This window comes from Euphorbia lathyris, chromosome 9 (assembly GCF_963576675.1).
Source record: "Euphorbia lathyris chromosome 9, ddEupLath1.1, whole genome shotgun sequence".
Lineage (NCBI taxonomy): Eukaryota > Viridiplantae > Streptophyta > Magnoliopsida > Malpighiales > Euphorbiaceae > Euphorbia > Euphorbia lathyris.
The window spans coordinates 16656404-16682460 of NC_088918.1; the positions used below are offsets into that span (position 1 = coordinate 16656404).

At 35.8% G+C, this 26057-nt stretch overlaps 1 protein-coding gene, 1 long non-coding RNA gene, 6 other non-coding genes and 2 pseudogenes across 17 annotated transcripts; 9 read left to right on the top strand and 1 right to left on the bottom strand.

Moving 5' to 3' along the window:
• The first annotated feature begins 1982 nt into the window (after positions 1 to 1982).
• LOC136205786 (uncharacterized) lies at positions 1983 to 22810 on the top strand. 8 transcript variants are annotated; one of them, XR_010676079.1, is made up of 9 exons: positions 1983 to 2509; positions 2655 to 2765; positions 4205 to 6107; positions 6964 to 7004; positions 8687 to 8803; positions 10943 to 12056; positions 17548 to 17674; positions 21777 to 22068; positions 22139 to 22810. It is a non-coding gene; the product is annotated as an uncharacterized lncRNA (long non-coding RNA). The 8 variants fall into 8 exon arrangements; XR_010676082.1 differs by lacking the exon at positions 6964 to 7004 and adding an exon at positions 8128 to 8564 and having other exon boundaries at positions 4205 to 4243; XR_010676078.1 differs by lacking the exon at positions 6964 to 7004 and adding an exon at positions 15765 to 15841 and having other exon boundaries at positions 4205 to 4243.
• On the top strand, positions 2305 to 2465 carry LOC136207872 (U1 spliceosomal RNA). The gene has a single exon (XR_010676958.1). It is a non-coding gene; the product is annotated as a U1 spliceosomal RNA (small nuclear RNA).
• LOC136207536 (U2 spliceosomal RNA) lies at positions 3746 to 3941 on the top strand. Its single transcript, XR_010676681.1, has one exon. It is a non-coding gene; the product is annotated as a U2 spliceosomal RNA (small nuclear RNA).
• LOC136207546 (U2 spliceosomal RNA) lies at positions 6234 to 6363 on the top strand (annotated as a pseudogene).
• Positions 8349 to 8509, top strand: LOC136207875 (U1 spliceosomal RNA). The gene has a single exon (XR_010676960.1). It is a non-coding gene; the product is annotated as a U1 spliceosomal RNA (small nuclear RNA).
• Positions 9576 to 9766, top strand: LOC136207538 (U2 spliceosomal RNA). Its single transcript, XR_010676683.1, has one exon. It is a non-coding gene; the product is annotated as a U2 spliceosomal RNA (small nuclear RNA).
• Positions 15466 to 15626, top strand: LOC136207867 (U1 spliceosomal RNA). The gene has a single exon (XR_010676953.1). It is a non-coding gene; the product is annotated as a U1 spliceosomal RNA (small nuclear RNA).
• LOC136207853 (small nucleolar RNA snoR127) lies at positions 16133 to 16216 on the top strand (annotated as a pseudogene).
• On the top strand, positions 16537 to 16732 carry LOC136207515 (U2 spliceosomal RNA). The gene has a single exon (XR_010676661.1). It is a non-coding gene; the product is annotated as a U2 spliceosomal RNA (small nuclear RNA).
• An 885-nt stretch (positions 22811 to 23695) lies between the features above and the next one.
• Positions 23696 to 25429, bottom strand: LOC136207015 (uncharacterized). Of its 3 annotated transcripts, none has more exons than XM_065998257.1 (2): positions 25151 to 25429; positions 23696 to 24584 (listed from the first exon to the last, which is right to left on the bottom strand). In XM_065998257.1, the coding sequence occupies exons 1-2, from the start codon at positions 25160 to 25162 to the stop codon at positions 23790 to 23792; spliced, it is 807 nt and encodes a 268-aa protein (XP_065854329.1). In that variant the 5' UTR covers positions 25163 to 25429; the 3' UTR covers positions 23696 to 23789. The 3 variants fall into 3 exon arrangements, with proteins under 3 accessions (XP_065854329.1, XP_065854328.1, XP_065854326.1); XM_065998256.1 differs by having other exon boundaries at positions 23696 to 24830; positions 25151 to 25428; XM_065998254.1 differs by having other exon boundaries at positions 23696 to 24887; positions 25151 to 25428.
• Between the last annotated feature and the right edge of the window lie 628 nt (positions 25430 to 26057).

Here is a 26057-nt window from a genome sequence, read left to right on the forward strand (position 1 = left end):
ATAAAGAATGTGATAATGGAATAAGAGGGTAAATTGGGAATCGAAGGACATATGGTTTATCGGCTTAGCTGGAGTTTGTTGAGAGAGAAGGAGAGAATACTATAGGTTATGTACATATGTGATGTGAGAGTTTAGATTGTTAAAGACATGTTTTGGGAATTCAGTTAGTATTCGGCTTTATGCTTGGGCAATGGAGTTTTTTCCACTGATAGTTAGTTTAGGCAGTTGATCTCTCTATTAATTATATTATTCTGTTCCTTATATATAAGTAACGATGGAGGTCCTATTTTGATGACTTATTTAATGGAGATCGCAGCCAAGATGTGGGAGATATAAGTATCCATCACGATATGATAAATCATGAATGCCTGCGGAGAATTCAAAAAGGTGAAGTCAAAATGACATTAAGTAAGATGAAGTTGAAGAAAGCAGTAGAACCTGATGGCATCCCTATTGAGATTTGGAGATGTTTGGGAGAAAGAGGAATCGAATGGTTGACGATGTTCTTCAACAAAATTTGGAGAAACAATAAGATGCCATCAGAATGGAGGAAAAGTATTTTAATCCCTTTGTATAAGAACAAAGGCGATGTCCAAGATTGTGCCAACTATCGGGGAATCAAATTAATGAGTCACACTATGAAACTTTGGGAGCGAGTGATCGAACAAAGGCTAAGGAGGACGGTCAAGATCTCGGAAAACCAGTTTGGCTTTATGCCGGGAAGATCAACTATGGAAGCCATCCATCTAATGAGACAATTAATGGAGCACTATCGAAATAAGAAGAAAGACTTGCATATGGTTTTTATTGACTTGGAGAAAGCATATGATAAGGTACCAAGGAAGTACTTTGGTGGGCCTTGATAAGGAAAGGCATTTCGTGGAAATATATTGACATCATGAAGGACATGTATGAGGGAGCATGCACGAGTGTACGTACTAGTGTTGGGAAGACTGAAGAGTTCCCTATTACGATTGGAGTGCATCAAGGCTCCGCACTAAGCCCATTTCTTTTTGCCATCGTTATGGATGAACTAACAAGTTCACTTCAAGATGGTATACCATGGTGCATGCTGTTTGCAGATGATATTGTGTTGGTTGATGAGACGAAAGAAGGAGTGGAGAGAAAGTTGGAACTATGGAGACAAACTCTAGAATCTAGAGGCTTTAAGTTGAGCCGAAGCAAGACGGAATATTTGGAGTGTAAGTTTAGCGGCCATAGGAGTAGGGAGGCAGGGACAATCACCCTAGATGGGAGAGTTGTTCAGGCCTCGGATTGCTTCCGCTATTTAGGATCTATTATCCAAACGGATGGAAAAGTAGATGGAGATGTTGCTCATAGGATTAAAGCTGGTTGGTCGAAGTGGAAGAGTGCTACGGGTTTCCTTTGTGACCCCAGCATGCCTAATAGATTGAAGGGGAAATTCTACCGGACGACAATTAGACCAGCATTGTTATATGGTACGGAGTGTTGGGCAGTGAAACACTGCCACATCCATAAGATGTCGGTGGCGGAGATGCGTATGTTGAGATGGATGTGTGGTCATACGAGAAAGGATCGGGTGAGTAACGAAATAATTAGGACAAAAGTAGGAGTCACATCTATGAGAATAAAATATGAGAAAACCGATTAAGGTGGTTTGGCCATGTGAGACGTAGAGCGCTTGATGCGCCGGTTAGGAGAACCGAAGAGTGGCAAATGGATGTAGTGGTGAGGGGTAGGGGAAGACCTAAGCAAACTTGGAGGAGGGTGATCGAGAGTGATATGAGTTTACTGGGAATTGAGGAAAATATGGTAGTGGATAGGACGGAGTGGAGGGAGCGAATTTGTGTTGCTGACTCGACTTGATTTCACGGTTTTATATAATGGTTCATGTAAGCCGACCCCGAATCATTTCGGGACTAAGGCTTTGTTGTTGTTGTTTGTTGTTCCTTATATATGCGAGAGTTTAGATTGTGAAAGACATCTCTTAGTGTTCGGCTTTATGCTTGGGCTATGGAGTTTTTTCCACTGATAGTTAGTTTAGGCAGTAGATCTCTTTATTGATTCTATTATTCTGTTCCTTGTGTTTTTCTAGTTCCAATTCATTAAGCTCAGTTCATTTTCTATTTTCAATGTCTTTGTATCGCGTTATCCATCAGAGTATCCATGAACGAATCCTTGCTTTTCATGGAAGAATACTGCTTATTGTAATGTCTGAAATGAAAGTGTGATTGCTGAGAATACTTGCTTTTCATGGAAGAATACTGCTTATTGTAATGAAGCAGCAACCGCATAAATGAGACTCAGGATCGAAGGAGAAACATACTTACCTGGACGGGGTCAATGGGTGATCAATGAGGCTCATTGCCTAGGGTTGTGACCTCCATTGCACTCAGTAGGGGTGCTTCCCTAAAGTCTCCCCAAGAGGGAGAGCTTACGTCATAATTTGTGCCAGTAGGGGCCTGCGTTCGCGCGGCCCCCTTCCAATTCTAGTTTCAGTTTTTTGTTCATCTAATCGAATCAAAAGGTGAGTTTCTGTTATATTCTCAGTATACAAACAATGTCTAGGTTATTTGTTGAGCAAACAATGGGTAGGTTATTGATTATTGATTTTTATGCTTCTATTGGAAGATGATGTTCATCAATCATACTATTTCTCGTAATCAATTTAGGGATTCGTTTCTTTCTATGGGAGACTAAGTTGAGGCAAAGATTATCTACTGGACTATGTTTTTCAGCTTCTTCTTTCGTGCTGTAGACAGCCCTTGGGCATCCATTGCAAGGTAAAATTGAACTGGTTTTAGGTTTTCATGAAATTTTGAACTCCTTTTGTTCATTATGAATAACTGGAAGTTTTTGTTTGGGTATATGAATAACTGGAAGTAGTTATATGTTCATTTGATCGACTTCGTACCCATGCAAAAAAGATGAGTTTCTGTTGTTTTCTCAGTATCCAAACAAGAATTTAACATGCAATTCCTGTTAATCTAGCTATATCATTTCATTAGTTCAGCAAAAGCGATTGTTTAGATATTTATTGAGCAAGCAGTGGTTATTGCTTATTTTGCTTCTCTTGGAAGATCATTATTTCTCGTTATTAGGATTCAATTCTGTCTGTTGGGGCAAAGATTATCTACTGGATTCGTTGTTTATGTTTTTCATCCATTCCAAGATAAAAATTGCGGAGGTGCCTTTTAGGTTTTCATCAAATTTGAACTGGTTTTGAAATCCCTTCGTGCATTAGTATCTATTGAAAGAAGTTTTTGCTTGGGTATATGAATAAATCAAAGGAGTTATAGTTTCATTTTGTCGATGCTTTTGAAACTGTGCCACCTCAAAGTTCAAATCACAGAATCAGATGCTTCATCCAAAAGTCTCAACATATTATCCTCTGTTGGCTTTGCATCATGCCAGTGTTGATTGCAGACCTTCTTGTTAACCATGAATATTTCTTTGATGAATGTAAGCAACCAGCTTGCTATTTTGTTGTGAAGATACGCTGGATGATGATATTAACTTACTAAGTATTATAGGGAAAGCAAAAATGGTTGTTTTAGGACAATTGTAAGAAATAATTTGGTTGTGATTGATGGAAATACTTTGCCTTGGGTCTGGTACTCCGCGGATAAAATTGTTGACAAGGCGTTAAAGTGGGTGAGGAAATGTGTCATTTACTTTACAAACATCCCACATTGGAAAAAAAAAGCTCTTTGAGGACCAAGAAGTGAAATTATAAAGAGAGAAGCCTAACAATGGTAGAAGCATACCTTTCTCAGCCTTTTGGCTAAGATCAAGTGTAGTATCTGTTCTTATGAGTTTAATATCTGATATGTGGACCAATGGTCCACACGATATTAAATTAATTTTTTTAGGGGGAAGTCCTATATTAATGGCTTGCCATTAGGGTCTTCAAGAGTCGCCATTGTGTTGCACTATAGCATTGGCCTGGCTCACACCTCCAATTCCAGTTCTACCTTTAGAGCTTTTGATTTATAATTTGTTGACTTTTATATTATTTAATAGATTCATTTCAGATTGTTTTAGGGGTAACTAATTAAATAGTACAGATTGATTAAGTATTTATTTTATTAATGATAATCAAATAATAAATAAATAATTAGATAATATAAACAAACTATTTCAGTTTTGTTTTCTTTACCTTTTTTTCTAAGGTTAATTCAGTGATTCGGGCTTACAGTTTTATATTCGTGCATATATGCAGCTGGTGGAACTTAAGAATGATGGAACTTGCAATCATATGGTAAATTGTGATACTTGAATGAATTTCATTTTCATGAAATGATGCACACTTGATAAGTAATGGGAAGACAGTAGCTTGGGTTATGGAGGAATCAACAAGTGTGTTCTTTCATTTACTATAAACTTTGCTGTGCTTCATGGTCTCAATTTTCCTATAATTTCCAGAATTTTAGATCCATAGAATATTGATTATCTGGAGTCTGAGAAAGAATGTGATAATGGAATGAAAGGGTAAATTGGGAACCGAAGGACATGGTTTATCGGTAAATTGTAAAATGTATATATAATTTTTTTGGATACAGTCTAAGCTTATTGGTCAGCATTTCTCTCTCAGAATAGGCATCAGAGAAAGCTAAGCTTTCCTTTGTTGTAAAATGTATATTTAGATCGGTCGGGTATTGTATAGGCGGAATTGCTCTGTTCCTATTATGCTAGTATATATATTACAGGTGGTTTAGAGCTTTGTTCCACAATCAGAAAACGCTGTAGATTCAAGACACAGGTGATATTTACTACTTATAGGCTGCATCTAGTCATGATGCGAAATAATCACATATGGGGTTTTGGCTGTAATGCTTTTGCTCCCATAATGTGCAAAATTTGAGCTATAGCCAAACTTTACTCTTGGAGCACAGGCTGAGTTTACAGATAGTTGATAGCTTGGGTCATAATATAATTTTCTAATTTGCTCCTGTTCTATAGTCTATTTCCTGTAACTAGATTGCAGTTTTACCAAGTTGTAATGTTAGAACTACCATCAATTGATATAGCTCAGTTTACTTCTCCCGCTCTCCCTAAACGATTTCTATAGCTGATTTTTTAGAGAGTTAATTATTGGGTTGTCATTTGATAATTGTGTCACGTGATTATGTGACATAAAGGCAACAAAAAGGATAATTGTGTCAGGCGAAAGATGGGCTTCTCTTATTTCCTCAGTATCCAAACAAGTAATATAAACTCCATAGCCCAAGCATAAAGCCGAACACTAAGAGATGTCTTTCACAATCTAAACTCTCACATATATAAGGAACAACAAACAACAAACAACAACAAAGCCTTAGTCCCGAAATGATTCGGGGTCGGCTAACATGAACCATCTTATAAAACCGTGAAATCAAGTCGTGTCAGCGACACAAATTCGCTCCCTCCACTTCGTCCTATTCACTACCATATTTTCCTCAATTCCCAGTAAACTCATATCACTCTCGATCACCCTCCTCCAAGTTTGCTTAGGTCTTCCCCTACCCTCACCACTACATCAAGCGCTCTACGTCTCACATGGCCAAACCACCTTAGTCGGTTTTCTCTCATTTTATTCTCAATAGATGTGACCCCTACTTTTGTCCTAATTATTTCATTACGCACCCGGTCCTTTCTCGTATGACCACACATCCATCTCAACATACGCATCTCCGCCACCGACATCTTATGGATGTGGCAGTGTTTCACTGCCCAACACTCCGTACCATATAACAATGTTGGTCTAATTGCCGTCCGGTAGAATTTTCCCTTCAATCTATTAGGCATGCCGGGATCACAAAGGAAACCCGTAGCACTCTTCCACTTCGACCAACCAGCTTTAATCCTATGAGCAACATCTCCATCTACTTCTCCATCCGTTTGGATAATAGATCCTAAATACCGGAAGCAATCCGAGGCCTGAACAACTCTCCCATCTAGGGTGATTGTCCCTGCCTCCCTACTCCTATGGCCGCTAAACTTACACTCCAAATATTCTGTCTTACTTCGACTCAACTTAAAGCCTTTAGATTCTAGAGTTTGTCTCCATAGTTCCAACTTTCTCTCCACTCCTTCTTTCGTCTCATCAACCAACACAATATCATCTGCAAACAGCATGCACCATGGTATACCATCTTGAAGTGAACTTGTTAGTTCATCCATAACGATGGAAAAAAGAAATGGGCTTAGTGCGGAACCTTGATGCACTCCAATCGTAATAGGAAACTCTTTAGTATGTACACTTGTGCATACTCCCTCATACATGTCCACACGATATTAAATTAATTTTTTTAGAGGGAAGTCCTATATCAATGGCTTGCCATTGGGGTCTTCAAGAGTTGCCATTGTGTTGCACTATAGCATTAACCTGGCTCACCCCTCCAATTCCAGTTCTATATTTACAGTTTTTGATTTATAATTTGTTAACTTTTATTTGAAATAGCAAAGTATTGGTTAATGTTGGAGCTGATAGATTGATATAGACTGTTTTTAGAGGTAAATAGTTAAGCAGTACAGATTAATTAAGGATTTATTTTATTAAGATAATCAACTAATAAATAAATAATATAGAAAAATTATTCAGTTTCGCTTTCTTTACCTTTTTTTCTAAAGTTAATTTAGTGATTCTGGCTTACAGTTTTATTTTCGTGCATATAGATATGGCAGATACTTAGATTTTTCGGTTTTTAATTTGTTAACTTTTATTTGAAATAGCTAAGTACTGGTAAATTTCATACTGGGGTGGTGAACTTTCATTTTTGTGGAGTGATACGCAATTCAAAGGTAGTTTGCTCAATCAAGAAAGTCTTATCCTTCAATAAATTATTATTCTGGACATCTACTATCTGAATCTTGACGCTTTGTTGAGCTGTTGTGTCTCATATTTCTTGAACTAAGTTTGTTCATATGATGCTTATATTTGGCTTTGATACTTCGTGTCATCCATTCCCTTATTGGATGCTAAGTTCTCTCAATTTTCAGGGGAATTTAAGTACCGGGAGTGCGGTTTCCATCAATCATTGGTATGGCCAGAGAGGTTCTGAATATAGATTAACTGAAAATACACATATGAAGATCTAGATGCCTCGTCTTATCCCTCCAACTGATTTTTTAATTTTAATTTTCAGTAGACGGTCGTAACTGATAACAGTTTGCAAAATCTGTTGTTAGTTTATTAGGCTATTGCTTTTTGCATTTCTGGGAAGTTGATATTGGATAATCACTGAACTCTCTTTATCAATTAGGATTTTGATACTTAGCCTTAGGCACTAGGTTAAGGCTTGATTGTTTAGTGCACATGCTTTGTCATTTATGTTTCAGCTTTCTCTTTCGTTACTAAAGGCAGTCCTGAGGCATTCCAATAGGTGAAATTGCGGAGATGCCTGGGTGTATGAATAACTACAAGAAGTTCTAGTTTCATTAGATTGATGCTTGTGAAACCAAGGCACTTCCAATCATTGTTATCTGATGTTTGTTCATTTGTCAATTATTTTAACAGAATCACAATATTAGACTCTCTTTCAACATGTTACCGGAGAACAATTTACATTAGTTTTTCTTTCTATATCTTTTTCTTTTTGGAGTGATAGATGTACAGTTGTGTATTTGTGCATATATGTAGGTGCTGGAGCTTAAGAATGATGGTGAATTTCATTTGCATGAAAGGATACACACTTGATAAGTAGTTTGCTCCTCAATCAAGTGTGTTCTTTCATTTAGTTAGATCATATTACAATTCAGTGTCTATAAATTTTGATGTGCTTCATGGTCTCAATTTCCCTATAATTCCAGAATTTTAGATCCATGGAATATTAATTATCTCGGAGTCTGATAAAGAATGTGATAATGGAATAAGAGGGTAAATTCAGAATCGAAGGACATATGGTTTATCGGCTTAGCTGGAGTCTGTTGAGAGAGAAGGACAGAATGCTATAGGTTATATATATGTGAGAGTTTATATTGTGAAAGACATCTCTTGGGAATTCAGTTAGTATTCGGCTTTATGCTTGGGCTATGGAGTTTTTTCCACTGATAGTTAGTTTAGGCAGTAGATCTCTCTATTGATTCTATTATTCTGTTCCTTGTGTTTTCTAGTTCCAATTCATTAAGCTCAGTTCATTTTCTATTTTCAATGTCTTTGTATAGCATTATCCATCAGGGTATCCACGAATGAATCTTGCTTTTCATGGAAAGAATACTGCTTATTGTAATGTCTGAAATGAAAGTGTGATTGCTGAGAATACTTGCTTTTCATGGAAGAATACTGCTTATTGTAAAAGTTATGAGAGAAAATCCCACATCAGAAAGCACGAGCAGGATAATGAAGCAACAACAGTATAAATGAGAGTCAAGAACCAATGTGTAACATACTTACCTGGACGGGGTCAATGGGTGATCAATGAGGCTCATGGCCTAGGGTTGTGACCTACATTGCACTCTGGAGGGGTGCTTCCTTAAAGTCTCCCCAAGAGGGAGAGCTTACGTCATAATTTGTGCCAGTGGGGGCCTGTGTTCGCGCGGCCCCCTTCCAATTCTAGTTTCAGTTTTATGTTCATCGAATCCACTTCATAAACATGTAAAAGGTGAAGTTTCTGTTATATTCTCAGTATCCAAACAATGTGTAGGTTATTGATTATTATGCTTATTTTGTTGAGCAAACATATATATGACATTTCATTAATCATTATTTCTCTTTATCAATTAGGGATTTCGATTCTTTCTGCTGGAGGCTATGTTGAGGCAGAGATTATCTACTGGTTTCGTTGTCTCTGTCTTTCAGCTTCTTCTTTCATGCTGTAGATAGCCGGGCATCCGTTGCAAGGTAAAAACTTGAACTTTTGAACTCCTTTGTTCATTATTATGCGTTGAAAATAAGTTTTTGTTTGGGTATATGAATAACTGGAGATTAGATGCTTGTTAATTTGTTTTATTGTTTCAACATAATCAAAATATTAAATTGGACATCCAAAGTCTCAACATATTATGCTATCTGTACTGGTGGTTACACGTTTTTAATATTTTATGGGTCGTTGATTGGTGAAGCTGAAGAATGATACGCAGTTCAAGGGTAGTTTGCTCAATCAATGAAGTTAAATTATATTGTGATTCAAGGAGTAATATCTTTTGTCATTCATGGTCCCATATTGCCTGTGATGCTAGAATTTTACATACATGGAGTATTAATTATCTTGGAGTCCTGAAACAGATGTTCTCCATAAAGCAATGCCTTAAGGCTTGGGTTTAGTTATTTCAGAGGCACATAGATGCATCCCGTGTAAACTCGACCAAGCATTAGATATGGTGCATCACTTAGGGATTGGTTGTTGGCAGACGAGAGTCGTTATCTTTTGTTTGCTCTGATATACTGAGAATGTTGATTATTACTCCATATGGAGGAATAACTGCAAATGCCATTGCTGAGAAGCTGATAAACTTTGCCTTTGGTCTGGTATTCAGCGGATAAAATTGTTGATTGATGGAAATACTTTGCCTTTGGGTCTGGTATTCAGCGGATAAAATTGTTGACAAGGCGTTAAAGTGAGTGAGGACCAAGAAGTGAAATATAAAGACAGAAGCCTAAAAATGGTAGAAGCATACCTTTCTCGGCCTTTTGGCTAAGATCAAGTGTAGTATCTGTTCTTATCAGTTTAATATCTGATATGTGGTCCAATGGTCCACACGATATTAAATTAATTTTTTTTAGGGGGAAGACCTATATTAATGGCTTGCCATTAGGGTCTTCAAGAGTTGCTTTGCACTATAGCATTGGCCTGGCTCACCTCTCCAATTCCAGTTCTATCTTTTGACTGATTTATAATTTTTTTTTACTTTGATTTGAATTTGAATAGTATTGGTTGACATTGGAGCTAATAGATCGATGTTTCTATATTTATCCTTTTTGTTTGCACTGTTTCTCTGGAAGGCATTTCTAGGTGAAATTGCAGATGTGCCTTTTAGGGTGTTTAACAAAAAAACTTAAAGTTGTTTAAACTCCCTTGATTGATTTTTAGGCGTTAAAAGGAATTTTTTGTTTGGATATATGAATAACTAAAAGAAGTTAATAACCGAGGCACTTCAAATCATGGTTATCCGATGATTGTTTATTTGTCAATTATTTTAACAGAATCACAATATTAGAGTCTCTTTCAAAATTTTACTGGAGAACAAATTACTTTAGTTTTTCTTTTTTTACCTTTTTTTTTTCTAAAGTTCATTCAGTGATTAAGGCTTAAGAATGATGGGACTTGCAATCATATGGTGAATTTCATTTGCATGAAAGGATACACACTTGATAAGTAATTTACTCCTCAATCAAGTGTGTTCTTTCATTTAGTTAGATCATATTACAATTCAGTGTCTATAAATTTTACTGTGCTTCATGGTCTCAATTTTCCTATAATTTCCAGAATCTTAGATCCATGGAATATTTATTATCTTGGAGTCTGATAAAGAATGTGATGATGGAATAAGAGGGTAAGTTGAGAATTGAAGGACATGGTTTATCGGCTTAACTAGAGTTTGTTGAGAGAGAAGGAGAGAATACTATATAGGTTATATATATATATATATATGAGAGAGTTTAGATTGTGAAAGACATTTTGGGAATTCAGTTAGTATTCAGCTTTATGCTTGGGTAAAAAGGACGGCCTGGTGCATTACGCGTCCCCGCTAAGCGAGGGTCCAGGGAGAGGTCCCACCACAAGGGTGTACTGGGGGCAAGTCTTCCCTTACCAATTATTTTGGCAAGAGGCCGCTCCTAAGACTCGAACCCGTGACCTTCGGTCACACGACAACAACGTTTTACCGTTGCGCCAAGGCTCGCTCTCTAGCTTTATGCTTGGGTAATGGAGTTTTTTCCACTGATAGTTAGTTTAGGAAGTTGATCTCTCTATTGATTCTATTATTCTGTTCCTTGTGTTTTTCAATTCTGTCCGGTTGATTTGTGATTTTCTGGTTACAGCCTGAGGTGATATAGATCGATGGGTCCGGTATTGTACAGGTGGATTTGCTCTGTTCCTATTATGCTAGTATATATTCCTGGTGGTTTAGAGCTTTCTTCCACAATCAGAAAACGTTGTAGATTCAAGACACAGGTGATATTTAGTAGGCTGCGTAGAGTCGCGATGCGAAATAATCAGAGATGGGGGTTTGGCTGGAAGTTCAATCAACTCAACAACATTGCATATATAGGGTAAATGCTCTTAATTTTGGAACTTTACTCTTGGAGCACAGCCTGAGTTTACAGATAGCTGATCTATAGATTCACATGATCTATAGATTCAATGTGATTATGTGACGTAAAGGCAACAAAAATGATAATCGTGTCCGATAATTTGTCTTTTTTCGTTGTTGTGTTATAATTGAAAGGCATAGTTAATTATTGTGCAACTAATAGCTGAGATCATATACTTGAGTTGAGACAAAGAATCCTGTTGTGTATGCTTGTGTTATGTCTGACAATAATTTTTTTTTTTTTTTTTTTTTTTTTATTATTTGTGATAATCAGAGTTTCTAATAATAATAATAGTAAGGTAAACTACACCAATGGCCCTCAATTTTAGTATTATTAACATGATGGGCCCTAAACTTCAAAACTGAAAATCCAAATAGTTGTTGAGTAGTGTAAATAGCGGCTTGATCGCATGAAATGCCACTAGATCACTCTTTGATGGATCAATTATGTTAATAATTTCAAAGTTAGAGACCATCATTTTAGTAAAGGAGTGTGATCTATCGGTATCATAGTTGTGAAAGGCGACCGAGCCGATCGCCTGAGGCGAGAGGCGGCCCAGGCGATCAAGCCACCGCCTTCTGTAATGGGAGGCGGGCGAAATTCGAAAGGCGACCACCTTTCCTTCGCAGGCGAGAGGCGATTCTAGGCGAGAGGCTGTCGCCTTTGGATCTCAGGTGAAATTTAGGTTAAAAATTGAAGTAACTGTAATCAGATGGTTCGTGTAACTGCCATAGAAAGGGTTCTCTGTGTCTCGGTTCGTAGACTTCATCTCCTCCAGGCTTAATTCATCCACTTCGACAACTTCACTTCATCTCCTCCAACAGCACCGTCGATCTAAAAGGTACATACTTCGACAACTTTACTTGTCTCTCTTCTCTGTTCTGTTCTAATTTCTATTGTTTACTTCATCTTCTTAGTTTCTTTTCTTCCTCTCTTACTTTTCTTGGTTCTAAGTGTTATGCTGCCCACATTTTCATGATTTGTTCTAAATGTTAAGCTGCTCAAATTTTTATGAAATTTTTGTTAAGTTTTTACAGTTTTATTATGGGTAAATTTCATCAATGGTGTATAACCTTTACCCCACTTCACACTTTGATGTACAACCTTCAATTTGTCTCACTAATATGTACACCTTATAGGTGACCTCCCACTTTGGTGTACAGCCGGTAAAAATGACCGGTCAACGACTGGTCAACGCGCCACCTCATCATTTTCATTCAAGTCATTATTAAAGTGAGCCCACAAATTATAAAAAAAAATCAATTTTTATCTCTCTCTTTTACCCTTATCTCTTTGTCTCTTCATCTTCTTCCCTCTGTTTCTTTTTCTCTTTTCAAATTTCTTTCTCTCTCTTTAAATTTCTCTCTCTAACTCACCTCTATTCTATATTGATATCTTCCAACAAAATCATAAGCCAATACAGAAAATGTTGGAGACTCCATTATATTCCCTCCCTCGTTGATGTTATTATGGTTTTTGAGGGATTTGTACCACTTATTGTTATGAATGGCTTATCGGCAGTCGGCAGGAACAACAATCTTTTTACTGTTTAATTAATTAAACTCATAATTAGCATAAGTAAAAGAAAATTAATTAATTGTGATATAAAACCAGTACAAACCTGTATGTTCCTGGCTTAACCCAGATGAAGACCAAATCAGAATTATTAGGTGGAACAGAATCGATTAGAATTACATTAGACAAGTCAACTGCACCACTAATATGACTATTAATATCATCATAATAAAACAACATATCTTCATTATTGTAGCTGCTGCACCCATTTCTTGATTTAACAATAACTTAGGTCGTGTTTGCTAAAAAGCGTTTTGGGATAAAAAGAGCGGTTTTGACTAACTTTAGCGGTTTGACCACTGAAACCGTTGATTGGAGTTTTGGTGGAGAGAGGTTTGGGATGAAAACGCTAATTTAGATAAAGCTCATTGTAGGAGCTTTTTTAATTTGCGTTTTGCAATATTAAAATTAATGGATTTCCTTAACTCTAATAGATAGACTCATCCTCCAATATTAAAAAAAAATGCTCCTATTCGTCTTTTTCCACAAACCGTTATTATCAATCAGCTAATTTTTACCAAAAAGGTCTAGACAAACAGCTAGTCAAATCAGCTAACAGGTAATGTAATCAGCTATCAGCTAACGGCTAATTCCCAAACAGGGTCTTAGTAATTTGAAGTGTGTTTTTTCTGATAATTTATAAAGCTTAATTAATTAAGTCTTCCATGTATTTATATTGTGATTATAGATATAATATTAATTCTTCATAAAAAAAGGTCAATGAAATTGGTGGTCCAAAACATCGTCAGCTAAACAAGTATTAATATTAATGGAGATCATGGCAAGGACATCAAAAGCCTCATGCCCGTCAAAACAGCTTCTGAATTTTATTTATTTTTTCTTTTTTTCTTTTTACTTTTGGATGAGTTGAATTCTGAAAACGGTTTGGAACCATTAGAAAAGTGATATCAATACAGAATGTTAGAGAGATAGGGCTAAGTTTGAGATTGAAAGAACTTTAGAGAGAGAGAGAGAGGGGTTAGAGAGGGAAGGAAATTTGAAGAGAGAGAAACAAATGGAGAGAAGAAGATGAAGAGATAGATGGATAAGGGTAAAAGAGAGAAAGTACAAAAATTGATTATTTTTTTATAATTTGTGGGTTCCACTTTATTAATGGCTTGAAAATGATGAGGTGGTGCGTTGACCAGATATCGACCGGTCATTATTAGAACTGCCTCTTCCACCCGTGGTGGAAACGGCACGGCCGTTCGTTCCACCGTAAGGTGGAACGACCGGCGCTCTCGTTCCACCATACGGTGGAACGAAAGGCGCAATCGTTCCACCGTACGGTGGAACGAAAGGCGCATCCATTCCACCGTACGGTGGAACGGTGCGCGCTGCCCATTTAGGCCAAAAAAAAAAAATTAGAAATTCAAAAAACAAAATTTAAATTTAAATTTATATCGTAGGACTACCTCGTGTTCGAAATCATGGTCTTCGGGAATGCTCGGGTCCATTTTTGTCCAATTCGGGTTTTTAGGCTTGGGAGAGAAAGAGAGGAAAAAAAAAGTTTTGGTTTTTGATAAAAAAAATTATGACAATGGCATAAATGTCAAAAGAGTGCGGTGGGTGGAAAAAATATTGCGGTATATAGCAATACCCCAAGCAAATGAAGCTCATCATGTCCCTCATATTGGCCCTGTTTGGTAAAGAGCGTTTTGGGATAAAAATAGCGATTTTGACCAACTTTAGAGGTTTGACCACTGAAACCGCTAATTGGAGTGTTTGGTGGAGAGAGGTTTGGGAGAGAGTTTTGGGATGAAAACGATAATTTAGAAAAAGCTCTTAAAATGAGCTTTTTCAATTAACGTTTTGAAATATTAAAATTAATGGACTTCTTTAACCCTAATAGAACCATCTATGACGAATTTAAAAATTTACATGGAGGATAAACACAAGAATAAAACGGTGCTTTCAGTTTTTATTTTCAAATTAGAAATTGTTTTTATTTTTTTATTATTATAAATATTTTTAAAAGTATTAAAAGAATAATTATCCCCTTTTTAGAGGGATGTTGAGATATTTGGTTGAAGTTGTTGTATAATATGCTCTCAAATATAAACCCAACCCAGCAACGTTGAACCACTTTTAATTCAAGAAATCAAAAAATAAAACACATACAAAAGGAAATTTCAAGCAAATGAAGCTCATCATGTCCCTCATATTAATATAGCCTTACATCAAAATAATTTAATTTTAACTTTGATTTTAATTTTTTATATAAATATATTAGTTGGATGAGTTAGGTTGGATTTGAAATTAGTTTTCCCACAGCCCAGTCCGGTGTAAATATCGTACCGATTGAGCTGAGTTTGAACAATGTAATTACATATCAAATCCGGTTAGAACCGACGTGCTGGTACTGGTTAGATTAATTAGTTTTAGAGCTTACGTCATAATTTGTGTGAGAATATACAACTATTTTTTTTTTCTTAAAAAGAATATGCAACTAGTTTTAGAGCTTGCGAAAAAGAGATTTTTGTTACTAGGCTCCTCTCTCTATCCCCCCGGACAGCGAACCGAAGGGACCCCGGCTCATACATCTAGCATGCGGCTTATAGTCCTTCTGGTCATAACAGGAAGAAAAGTTATGAGAGCATATCCCACATCGGAAAGCACGAGCAGGATAATGAACCAGCAAACGGATAAATGAGACTGAAGATCGATGGAGAAACATACTTACCTGGACGGGTTCAATGGGTGATCAATGAGGCTCATGGCCTAGGGTTGTGACCTCCATTGCACTCTGGAGGGGTGCTTCCCTAAAGTCTCCCCAAGAGGGAGAGCTTACGTCATAATTTGTGGCAGTGGGGGCCTGCGTTCGCGCGGCCCCCTTCCAATTCTAGTTTCACTTTCTTGTTCATCTAATCAATGTAAAAGGTGAGTTTCTGTTATATTCTAAGTTTCCAAACAATGGGTGGGTTATTGATTATTATGCTTATATTGGAAGATGATATTTCTCGTTATCAATTAGGGATTAGATTCTCTGTTGGAGGCAATGATTATCTACTCGTTTCTCAGCTTCTTCTTTCGTGCTATAGACATTGCAAGGTAAAATTGAACTGGTTTTAGGTTTTCATCAAATTTTGAACTCCCTAAATTCATTATTATGCGTTTGAGAAGAAGTTTTTGTTTATAGTTTCATTTTGTCCATGCTTTTGAAAGTGAGCCACTTCAAAGTTCAAATCATGGAGATTAGATGCTTGTTAATTTGTTTTATTGTTTCAACATAATCAAAATATTAAATTGGGCATCCAAATGAGGTTAAACTGTGCAATCTTTGTCAATTATCATATCTTCTGAGGCACTTTAATGAGCTTAATGTGTTTAGTTCCTCCCTCTCTGGAACAGATGTTATTTAGTCAAATCAGAAACAGATGTGCTCCATAAGGCAATGCCTTCAAAGCTTGGGTTAGTTATCTCAGAGGCACATAGATGCTTCCCGTGTAAACTCGACCAAGCATTAGATATGGATATGGTTCATCACTTAGGGATTGGTTGTTGGCTGACAAGAGTCATTATCTTTTGTTTGCTCAGTTTAACTTTGCCTTAGATGTGGTATTTAGCTGATAAAATTGTTGTTTGATGGAAATACTTTGCCTTGGGTCTGGTATTCAGCGGATAAAATTGTTGAAAGTGAGTGAGGAAGTGTGTCATTTACTTTACAAACATCCCACATTGGAAAGAAAGCTCTTTGAGGACCAAGAAGTGAAGTATAAAGAGAGAAGCCTTACAATGGTAGAAGCATACCTTTCTCGGCCTTTTGGCTAAGATCAAGTGTAGTATCTGTTCTTATCAGTTTAATATCTGATATGTGGACCATTGGTCCATACGATATTAAATTAATTTTTTTAGGGGGAAGACCTATATTAATGGCTTGCCATTAGGGTCTTCAAGAGTCGCCATTGTGTTGCACTATGGCATTGGCCTGGCTCACCCCTCCAATTCCAGTTATAGTATTGGCCCTTCGAGTTCAATCTTTTAATTTTTAATTTGTTGACTTCTATTTAAAATAGCAGCATAGCACTGGTTGATTATTGGAGCTAATAGACTGATGTCAGACTCTGGGATAAATTTGTTCGCGCAGTTGAGTTAGACAACAGGGGTAAATTTGCTAATAGATTGTGATTCAAAGTATTAGGTCCTGGTGAGGTTATTTTTGGTAATAGATTGTGTAACGTCAACCAATCATTAGATCACTTAGGGATTGGTTGTTGGCTGACCAGAGTCATTATCCTTAGTTTGCTTTTGCAATATAGAGAAAGAAGTTCAAAGCAAATTTCAAACTAGAACTTTCGTGACTTGGTTTTTGTTTTTATAATTATGAACGGAAACGCTTGATGCAATGCGGTTGTCTATTACCTGTAATTTGATTGCAGTAATACCCAGTGGTACTTTGTCCGGGTGAAGTATTTGAGAGATGCTAATTTACTTCTCCCTAAACGTGTTCTATAACCTTTAGTTTTCTCTGTATATAAGGGCAATGTTGAGATTATTACTAAATATGTATGAAGAAATGCAAATGGGATTCCTGAGAAGCGTATAAACATGGTGACATTGTGTATTACTGGGATTGCAGGAATACAAGTGTCAATTTGTGGATGCAATATGGTTGTCTTTTCCTTATGAGTTAATTTTAGTGTATGTCTTGTCTTTTCCACATGATAACATAGTTTCATTAGATTGATGCTTGTGAAACCAAGGCACTTCCAATCATGGTTATCTGATGCTTGTTCATTTGTCAATTATTTTAACAGATTCAATATATTGAAGTCTCTTTCAAAATGTTAATTCAGTGATTCAGGCTTGTTGGAGTGGAGCTTAAGAATGATGGAACTTGTAATCATATGGTGAATTTCATTTGCATGAAAGGATACACACTTGGTAAGTAATTTCCTCAATCAAGAGTGTTCTTTGATTTGATGTGCTTCATATTACAATTCAGTGTCTAAATTTTGATGTGCTTCATGGTCTCAATTTCCCTATAACCCCAGAATCTTAGATCCATGGAATATTAATTATCTCGGAGTCTGATAAAGAATGTGATAATGGAATAAGAGGGTAAATTGGGAATCGAAGGACATATGGTTTATCGGCTTAGCTGGAGTTTGTTGAGAGAGAAGGAAAGAATACTATAGGTTATGTACATATGTGATGTGAGAGTTTAGATTGTTAAAGACATGTTTTGGGGATTCAGTTAGTATTCGGCTTTATGCTTGGGCAATGGAGTTTTTTCCACTGATAGTTAGTTTAGGCAGTTGATCTCTCTTTTGATTCTATTATTCTGTTGCTTGTGTTTTTCTAGTTCCAATTCATTAAGCTCAGTTCATTTTCTATTTTCAATGTCTTTGTATCGCGTTATCCATCAGAGTATCCATGAATGAATCCTTGCTTTTCATGGAAGAATACTGCTTATTGTAATGTCTGAAATGAAAGTGTGATTGCTGAGAATACTTGCTTTTCATGGAAGAATAGTGCTTATTGTAAAAGCCTTGAGAGCAATGCTTTAGGAAAACAAAAAATTTCTGGATGGGTATTAAGCAATGCTTTAGGAAAACGAAAAACGATAGCTTTAGGAAAAGGAAGGATCGTGATTGAAGGGAAGAAAGAAGGAGAAGCAGAGCAAAATCCCCATTGAAGCTAAGAAGAGCAAAATCACCATTGAAGCTAAGAAGGAGAAGGAGATGAGAGCAGAATCAAAATCGCAATTGAAGGGAAAAAAAAGAAGAGCATAATCGTGACTGAACGGAAGAAGATGAAAGAGAGCATATTCAAAATCGTAATTAAAGGAGAAGAATCTGGTGAATCACGATTACGGGGAAGAAGATGGAAGGATGGGTGTAATTCCACGTGACAATCCCAAATATAAATTTCTGACATGGCATACAATTTTTAACAGTGTTAAAGTTTTCCATCCAACAGGCCTAAAATTGCACCTTTATAAAAACCATAGACCTAAAATTTTGCTATTTCATACTTAAGGGGTAAATCTGATCCTCCCTAAAAACGTTAGGGGCAAATTTGCACCTTATCCCTAAGAATAATAAATGGTTAGTATTAGAAATTTCAAACGCATTAAGTAATCAACATATATATTTAAAGAGTTGAAAACTAATGGATTTTTATTCAAAGTTTACAAAATCAGTTCATTTCAAAAGCAAAATAGATGCTTTCAATCACTGTTTTTACAAATTAAGAATAAAAACCCTTAGCTCAAAGCTTTGGAGATCAAATAGAGAAGAATTGGTTTGTATTGAACTTTGGTGAATATAAGATTTCACTCTTTAGATTTTCACTCACTTTTTGGATTTTCACTCAGATTTGAAACAATCACATGAATTTCTTTTTGATTTCTGTCTAAAAAAAATACAACTCTAAAAAATGGCTTTCTAAACTTTGGTTCCAAAATCTCTCTCCAAATTGGCCTCCTCCTTTTTGGTGTTCAAAACCCCTCTATTTATAGATATACAAGTCATGGTTGGATTTGAGGAAATTGTCTTTTACTATGAATTTTTCTGCATTGTTGATCTTTGTGCATTTGTCTCTAGTGATGGTCTCCTATTTTCAAGATGTAGGGGATTGGTTGCTTATTCACGCTGAATTTGTCTCTTTAGTCTTTGAGGTGTGAATTTTCTCTTAGATTGAAGACCAATGATGCTGTCCATTTTTGGCTTTGTCCACAAATTTGAAATTTGGGTTTTGTTTGAGTTGAAGCTTCATTTGGAACCTTGATGCTGTCCATTTTTGGCTTTGTCCACAAATTTGAAATTTGGGTTTTGTTTGAGTTGAAGCTTCATTTGGAACCTTGAGAGGTTTATTTTTATGTTTCCTGCAAAACAAAAATTGTAATTTGATTAGTTTTACTAAAATGTAAATTTTATTTCTTAATAAAAACATTCTATTTTATTTTTATTTTATTATTTTTTATAATTTTTTGTGAATATTAATTCATTCATAACTAATTAATTCTAAGAATAAATTATGTTCTAAACATGACTTTATGTAAAAAAAATCATCTTCAATAGCAATCTCTTAACAATAAATCATACCTAGAACTATATTTATTCCTTGAATATTAATTATAAAATGAATGAGCTAAATTCATGACATTAACTTAACTATTAAACAAAAATTGATTTTTAACTAATAATCATAATTTGAAATATAACAATTTCAAAATTATATTTAGAAAATAATACATTATATCTCATATATAGTTTATAAAAAGATGGAAAATTCATTTATTTCAATGAATTATACCTTGAGTGCGATTTGATAATTATATTGAGATATAACAAATTGGCACACAAAAACTCCATTTTTGATAAATCATATGTGAGAATGAAGTGTTTTATTTCCGATATAATATATGAATTTGTTGAAATTTCAAATATTGTCAGTTAAAACATAAAAAAATCCTGGACAAAAATGGGTATCTACACAATGTCTTTTCGTTATAACTTAATTTTAGTCCTTTCCTTATAACTTAATTTTAGTGTATGTCTTGTGGTTTTGTCTTTTCCTTATAACTTAACTTTAGTTATTTGATAAAAGTCAGTTGTCCGGTTGAACTTGAAATGATTGAGACATACTAATTTAATTCTCTTGCTCTCGTAAACGTAGCTGATTTCCTAGTGAGTTTATTAATTATTGTTGTGCACGTTTACTATCTGAATCTTGATGATTTCTTGACCTGTGGTTTCTCACATTCTTGAACTAAGTTTGTTATTTTGACTTACTTTCTTGCTGATGCTCATATTGGGCTTTGATTGTTGGGATCAATCATCCATTCCCTTGTTCGAGAAGTTCTCTGAATATTCAGGGAATTCATGTTTTAGCTTCCTCTTTCCTTATTAAAGGCAGCCTTTTTAGGTTGTTTTACATCAAACTTGAAGTTGTTTAAACTCTGTTTGATGATTTTTGGGCGTTAAAATGATTTTTTTGTTTGGGTATATGAATAAAAAGGGCGGCCCGGTGCACTACGCGTCCCCGCTAAGCGAGGGTCCAGGAGGGGTCCCACCATAAGGGTGTACTGGGGCAAGTCTTTGCCAATTTTTTTGGCAAGAGGCCGCTCCTAAGACTCGAATCCGTGACCTCTCGGTCACACGACAACAACGTTATTTTGTTTGGGTATATGAATAAGTAAAAGAAATTATAGTTTCATTAGATTGATGCTTGTTAATTAAATGATGATATAGATGATGAGCCGAGGATGGAGCTTTTGTTGGTAAATAATGTCGTTTGTTCTAGCTTTATTTATGTGTCGCAGCTTGCTCCTTTGCGTTAAGTGTAGCCAAGGTTTCTCTCGTATCATATACCCAGCTTGCAATTCTATTTTAGGTTTAATACTAGCGTGTGAAAACGGATAGACAATCAGCCATATAAGCAATAAGCACAATCTATCTGGTTCTCACTGACTGTTCAAGTTTATTCTTGGCATAGTCCTTTTTGTTATTTTCCTAGTATCCAAACATGTAGCTTTACATATATTTCCTGCTTTGTATGCTGTATTTTTCATCCTTTTTGCAAAATCTATTGTTTATTTATTTATTATGGTAGGCTATTGCTTCTTTTGCATTTCTGGGAAGATGATATTCGATAATCACTGAAGTCTCTTTATCAATTAGGATTTTGATTTTAGCCTTAGGCACTATGTTAAGGCTTGATTGTTTATTACACATGCTTTGTCATTTATGGTTTAGCCTCCTCTTTTGTTATTAAAGGCAGCCCCCAGGCATTCGTAGGTGAAATTGCGGATATGCCTTTTATTTTCTGTATCTTACATTGTGCTATCTATTTTGACGAAGTAATTTTTGTTTCATTTGCCCTTCAAACTACGCAATCTTTGTCATATCTTCTGACGAATGAATGTCTATGTCTTCGCGGCTTAGATTAGTTATTTGGTCACATTTGTGCACCCTCTGTTGATCATTTAGGGATTGATTGTTGGCTGACCAGTGTCATTATCTGTGTTCCCTCTATGTAGGAAGAAATGCAAAATGTGATTGCTGAGAACTTGAATAAACTAAATCGCAACATGTGTTACTGGGAACACGGAAGATGAATGGAACATCTAGCCATATGCAGATCTGGTTGATCGAAAGATGATCCATGCAATGTGGTCGTCTATTCCCTTGTTTAGGCTATGGATCTTGTTTTGATGCATCTAAACCAGCAGCCCTGAACCCGTAAGCAAATGGGACTAGAAGATTTCTTTTCTCCCGTGCCAAACAGAAACAGCTTGCTGGATCATATAAGCTGAGACACACAATGCTGCTGTAATTTCTTACACTATGTATGGCATTATTGATTTGTGACAATCAGAGTTTCTAATAATATTAATACCAGGAAATCGACATGTTTGCGTACACGTATGAATTCCTTTGGATGATGTACTTCCCGGTGAAGGCTGCCTGGGTTTATGTGGGAAGCAAGCATAAGGAATAGACGGTGGCGGAGCCAGAAACCACTGGCTGAGGGTGCAAAAAAATGGTCCAGTTCCCCCGATGAAGATGAAGATGCAGGCGACGGCATCAACGGAACCAGCTAACAATTCTTCACCAATGAATGATTTGCCTTGGATAAGGAAGACTTCATCCTGAGTTGCCCCAAACTTCAACGACCTTATAGATTTATTAGGCATATCTTCATCTTCCATTGACATTTCTGGAAGCAGCTCACTCAAAAAATTTCCATAAACCAAACCTTCATATATGGAGGACTTGATCCCATTGATAACGGGTGGGACCAAATAATTCAATTGGAGTTGCGGAACCATATCACATAGTTCCAACAACAACAAATGCTGCAAACCGTTACAACCCTGCACAATTCTCAGAATTCTTAAAAAAATCATTATTGGTAGGAATTTTATTAAAAGATATTATTCCCACCAGAAAATACAGTTATTACTTAATCACTTTCTCCTTATTACTCTTGTTTACAGAAATCTGAATTAACTGGGTAGCATAGTTGTGAAATCGAGAATAGAAATCCTCATTTTGTGAATAGTGACTCATGAGTCGAATCGTCAAATTCATAATATTATAAAAAATAAAATATTATCATATTGAATTTAAAATATTGAGGGCGAGTCTTGGCGCAACAGTAAACGTTGTTGTCGGAAGGCTTTCCCCCACTACACCCTTGTGGTGGGACCCCTCCTCATAACAGAGTAAATATGTTTTTATTTGTTAATGAATTATAATACTCTAATTTCTTATTATTTAAATTTCTTATTGGTTCCTTTTCCTCGTCCTTCTTTAATTAGAGTAATAGTTTTCCTAAAAAACAATATAGGAATTGTAATAATTTAGATTTGTCTTATAGATCCGGCTCGGAATAGAGCTGAATCGACTTAAATCGTACAATTCGAATCATGAATCACAAGATTCTGTGATAATTTAGATTCGCCTTATAGATCCAGTTCAAAATAGAACTGAATCGAATCGTACAAATCGAATCTTGAATCGTAAGATTCTAATACCATTGTTGGTAGATATTATCTAATTAAACTAAATTATCATATTATAAATCAAACTAAAGTTTTGCAAATGAAATAATGAAAACAGGATCAAATGATAAAATTACTTATTGATTTTTTTTTTTTTCAATAAGTAAATTTATCAATTACTTATTGATTTGATTAAGGTATTAAACTAAGTTGTAATGATTTTTAATTTGTTCTCTTGACATTAATTAGAATACTAAACAATGTGATAGGAAAAACCTAATTTATTCGACAATCATCCTATTATCTCGGCCTCCCTCCCGTTCTATTATCCCGGCCTCCCTGGTGATAGAAGATGACTAATTCTTTATATACTTGATTAAGAATAAATTCTTCAATTTAATTCCTAACTTGTAAAGATCAATAAATAGATTAATTGACAATACTCATATATAAGAAACTTGGTAAAAGTAATTATGTTAAGTAATGAAAACAACATAAACTGTTTGGTGATTGATTATGGGACAAAACGTCCATGAACTGTCCCTTTTACGTGTCATTACTAGGTGAACCCGGTGGTGTTAGAGAAAATTCCATGTTTTGGTATGACATCACGTTTCTTGTCAATGATTTGTGCTCTCGGCGCATCTTCTTCACTTCGTGCTCAATCCTACCAAGTTGTCCCACCAAATTTTGGTGGTTTCTATCCATGATATCCAACCTTTGAAGCACTTGCTTCCAACCCTCTATCTCTGTAGTGGGAGCATCCATAACCGCAGCCTCATCATCGTCATCCTCATCTTTCTCTTCACTCATATCTTGATTGGTGACATCCGCCTTCCTTTTACCTTTACCTATTATCTCCGTAATTGGAGCATCCATATTCGCAGCCTCATCGTCTTCCTCCTCATTTTTCTCTTCACTCACATGTTGATTGGTGACATCCGCCTTCCTTTTACCTTTACCTATTATCTCCGTAATTGGAGCATCCATATTCATAGCCTCATCATCTTCCTCCTCGTCTTCCTCTTCACTCACATCTTGATTGGTGACAGTCGCCTTCCCTTTATCTTTACCCGCCAAAAATTTGGCAGTGCGCGCCTCATAAGAAACAAATTTAAGCCCCCCATTCGTTGTAGATACCAAATGGGCGTTTTTCAAAAGCCCTTCATTCAAATACTGAATCTGCTCCCCCTCATTCGGCTCAAAACCACGCAACTGTCCAAGACAACCCAATATAATCCCGGTGATCATATGCCCCATGCCGACTGTTTTCTGTTTTGATTTTGAAGCAGCGAACAAGCCCTCGAAAATAGAAGAGATCGAGCAAGGCGTCTTGTTCTCCTGCAATAAAGACAACACGAACACATCCTTCAATTGTACCTTGCTGCTTTCCACTCTGCCAAATAAGGCATGAGACAGAAACTTGTGGAAAAGCATAAGGCAATTGTCTTTGATCAATCGGTTAGACGAGTTTTTCGGGTAAAAACGACCGGAACCCGTAATTGCATTCCAAAATGGAGTTGCTTGATATTTAGGTGGCATCATTGTGACTCCTTCCAATGGAAACTTGAACCAGGTATGCATATCCTTAAAACCACAAACATATTCATCACCAGCATGACGAAACTTAAATTGGTTCTTTTTCTGCACATCAACATACTCTAAAGTAACTAGAAATTCGATCATCCATTCCTTCCTAACCGGTAATTTCATATCAATAAAAGTATCCCACTTCATTAATTTAACATATTTCAAAAAATCATCAGAGAGATTATGACTTTCTAACATTTGATAATCAATATGCAACATTCCTACGAAACTTTTATTGTTAAATTCCTTAAACTTTTCACCTTCTCCAATAGTAAACAAAGGAAAAGGGCAACCAAAATCTTTAGCAAGTTCCATACCTGGGTTTTCATCTTTCACAGATGAAGATGGAATGCCCTTGCCCTTCCTTGTGTCTACAACCCTTTTCACCATTGATAAGAGAAAAAGAGATGAAATAGTGAAAATAAAAGTTACGATTTGAGAGTTCTAGGAATTGTAGAAGAAAGGGATGGGTGAAATCAAGGATTTTGGAGAGCCCTAATTGAATTTGTTAGGGTTTGGAAGGTTAGGGTTTCTGATTTGGGGAAGAAATTTGGGATTTTGGTGTTAGGGATTTGAAATAAGAGGGGGAATGGTGTTAGCGATTTGAAAATAATGGAAAAAGTAAGGTGAAAATTAGTTGGTCGCCATCGCGATAGAGAGTTCGAATATTTTTTTTTTTTTTTTGGCTCTCGAAGTGGTTCTAATAGGTGTGTATTAGTTCAAAACCGAACTGAAAAAACATAAACACCGAAATTATCAAAATGATACATACCAATACCGAATCGAATAATATATACAACCGAACTAAAATATTTGATGCGGTTCGGTTTTAAACCAAATTTAATTAAAAAATAAAAATAATAAAGAAAAATTATTATATTTCATTATTAAATTTACTTCAACAATTAAAAAAATTTAAAATACTTTCAAAATATATTCATATAATCTTATTATCTCAACAAAAACAAACAAAACAAAACTTGTAAAATTCAAATATGTGTATATATATAAAATATGTGTAATTTGGTGCAATTTGGGCTTTTTACATTTTTTCCAAACCGAACCGAATACCGAAATACACCAAAAAAACTGATGCCAAACCAAAGTGTAAAAAAACGAACCAAAAAACCGAATTCGATATGCGATTTAAACTGCATCGATATACACCCGTAGATTCTATGCTTTGTAGTGTTTGTTATTTCTTCGATATCAAAACAAGAAGTT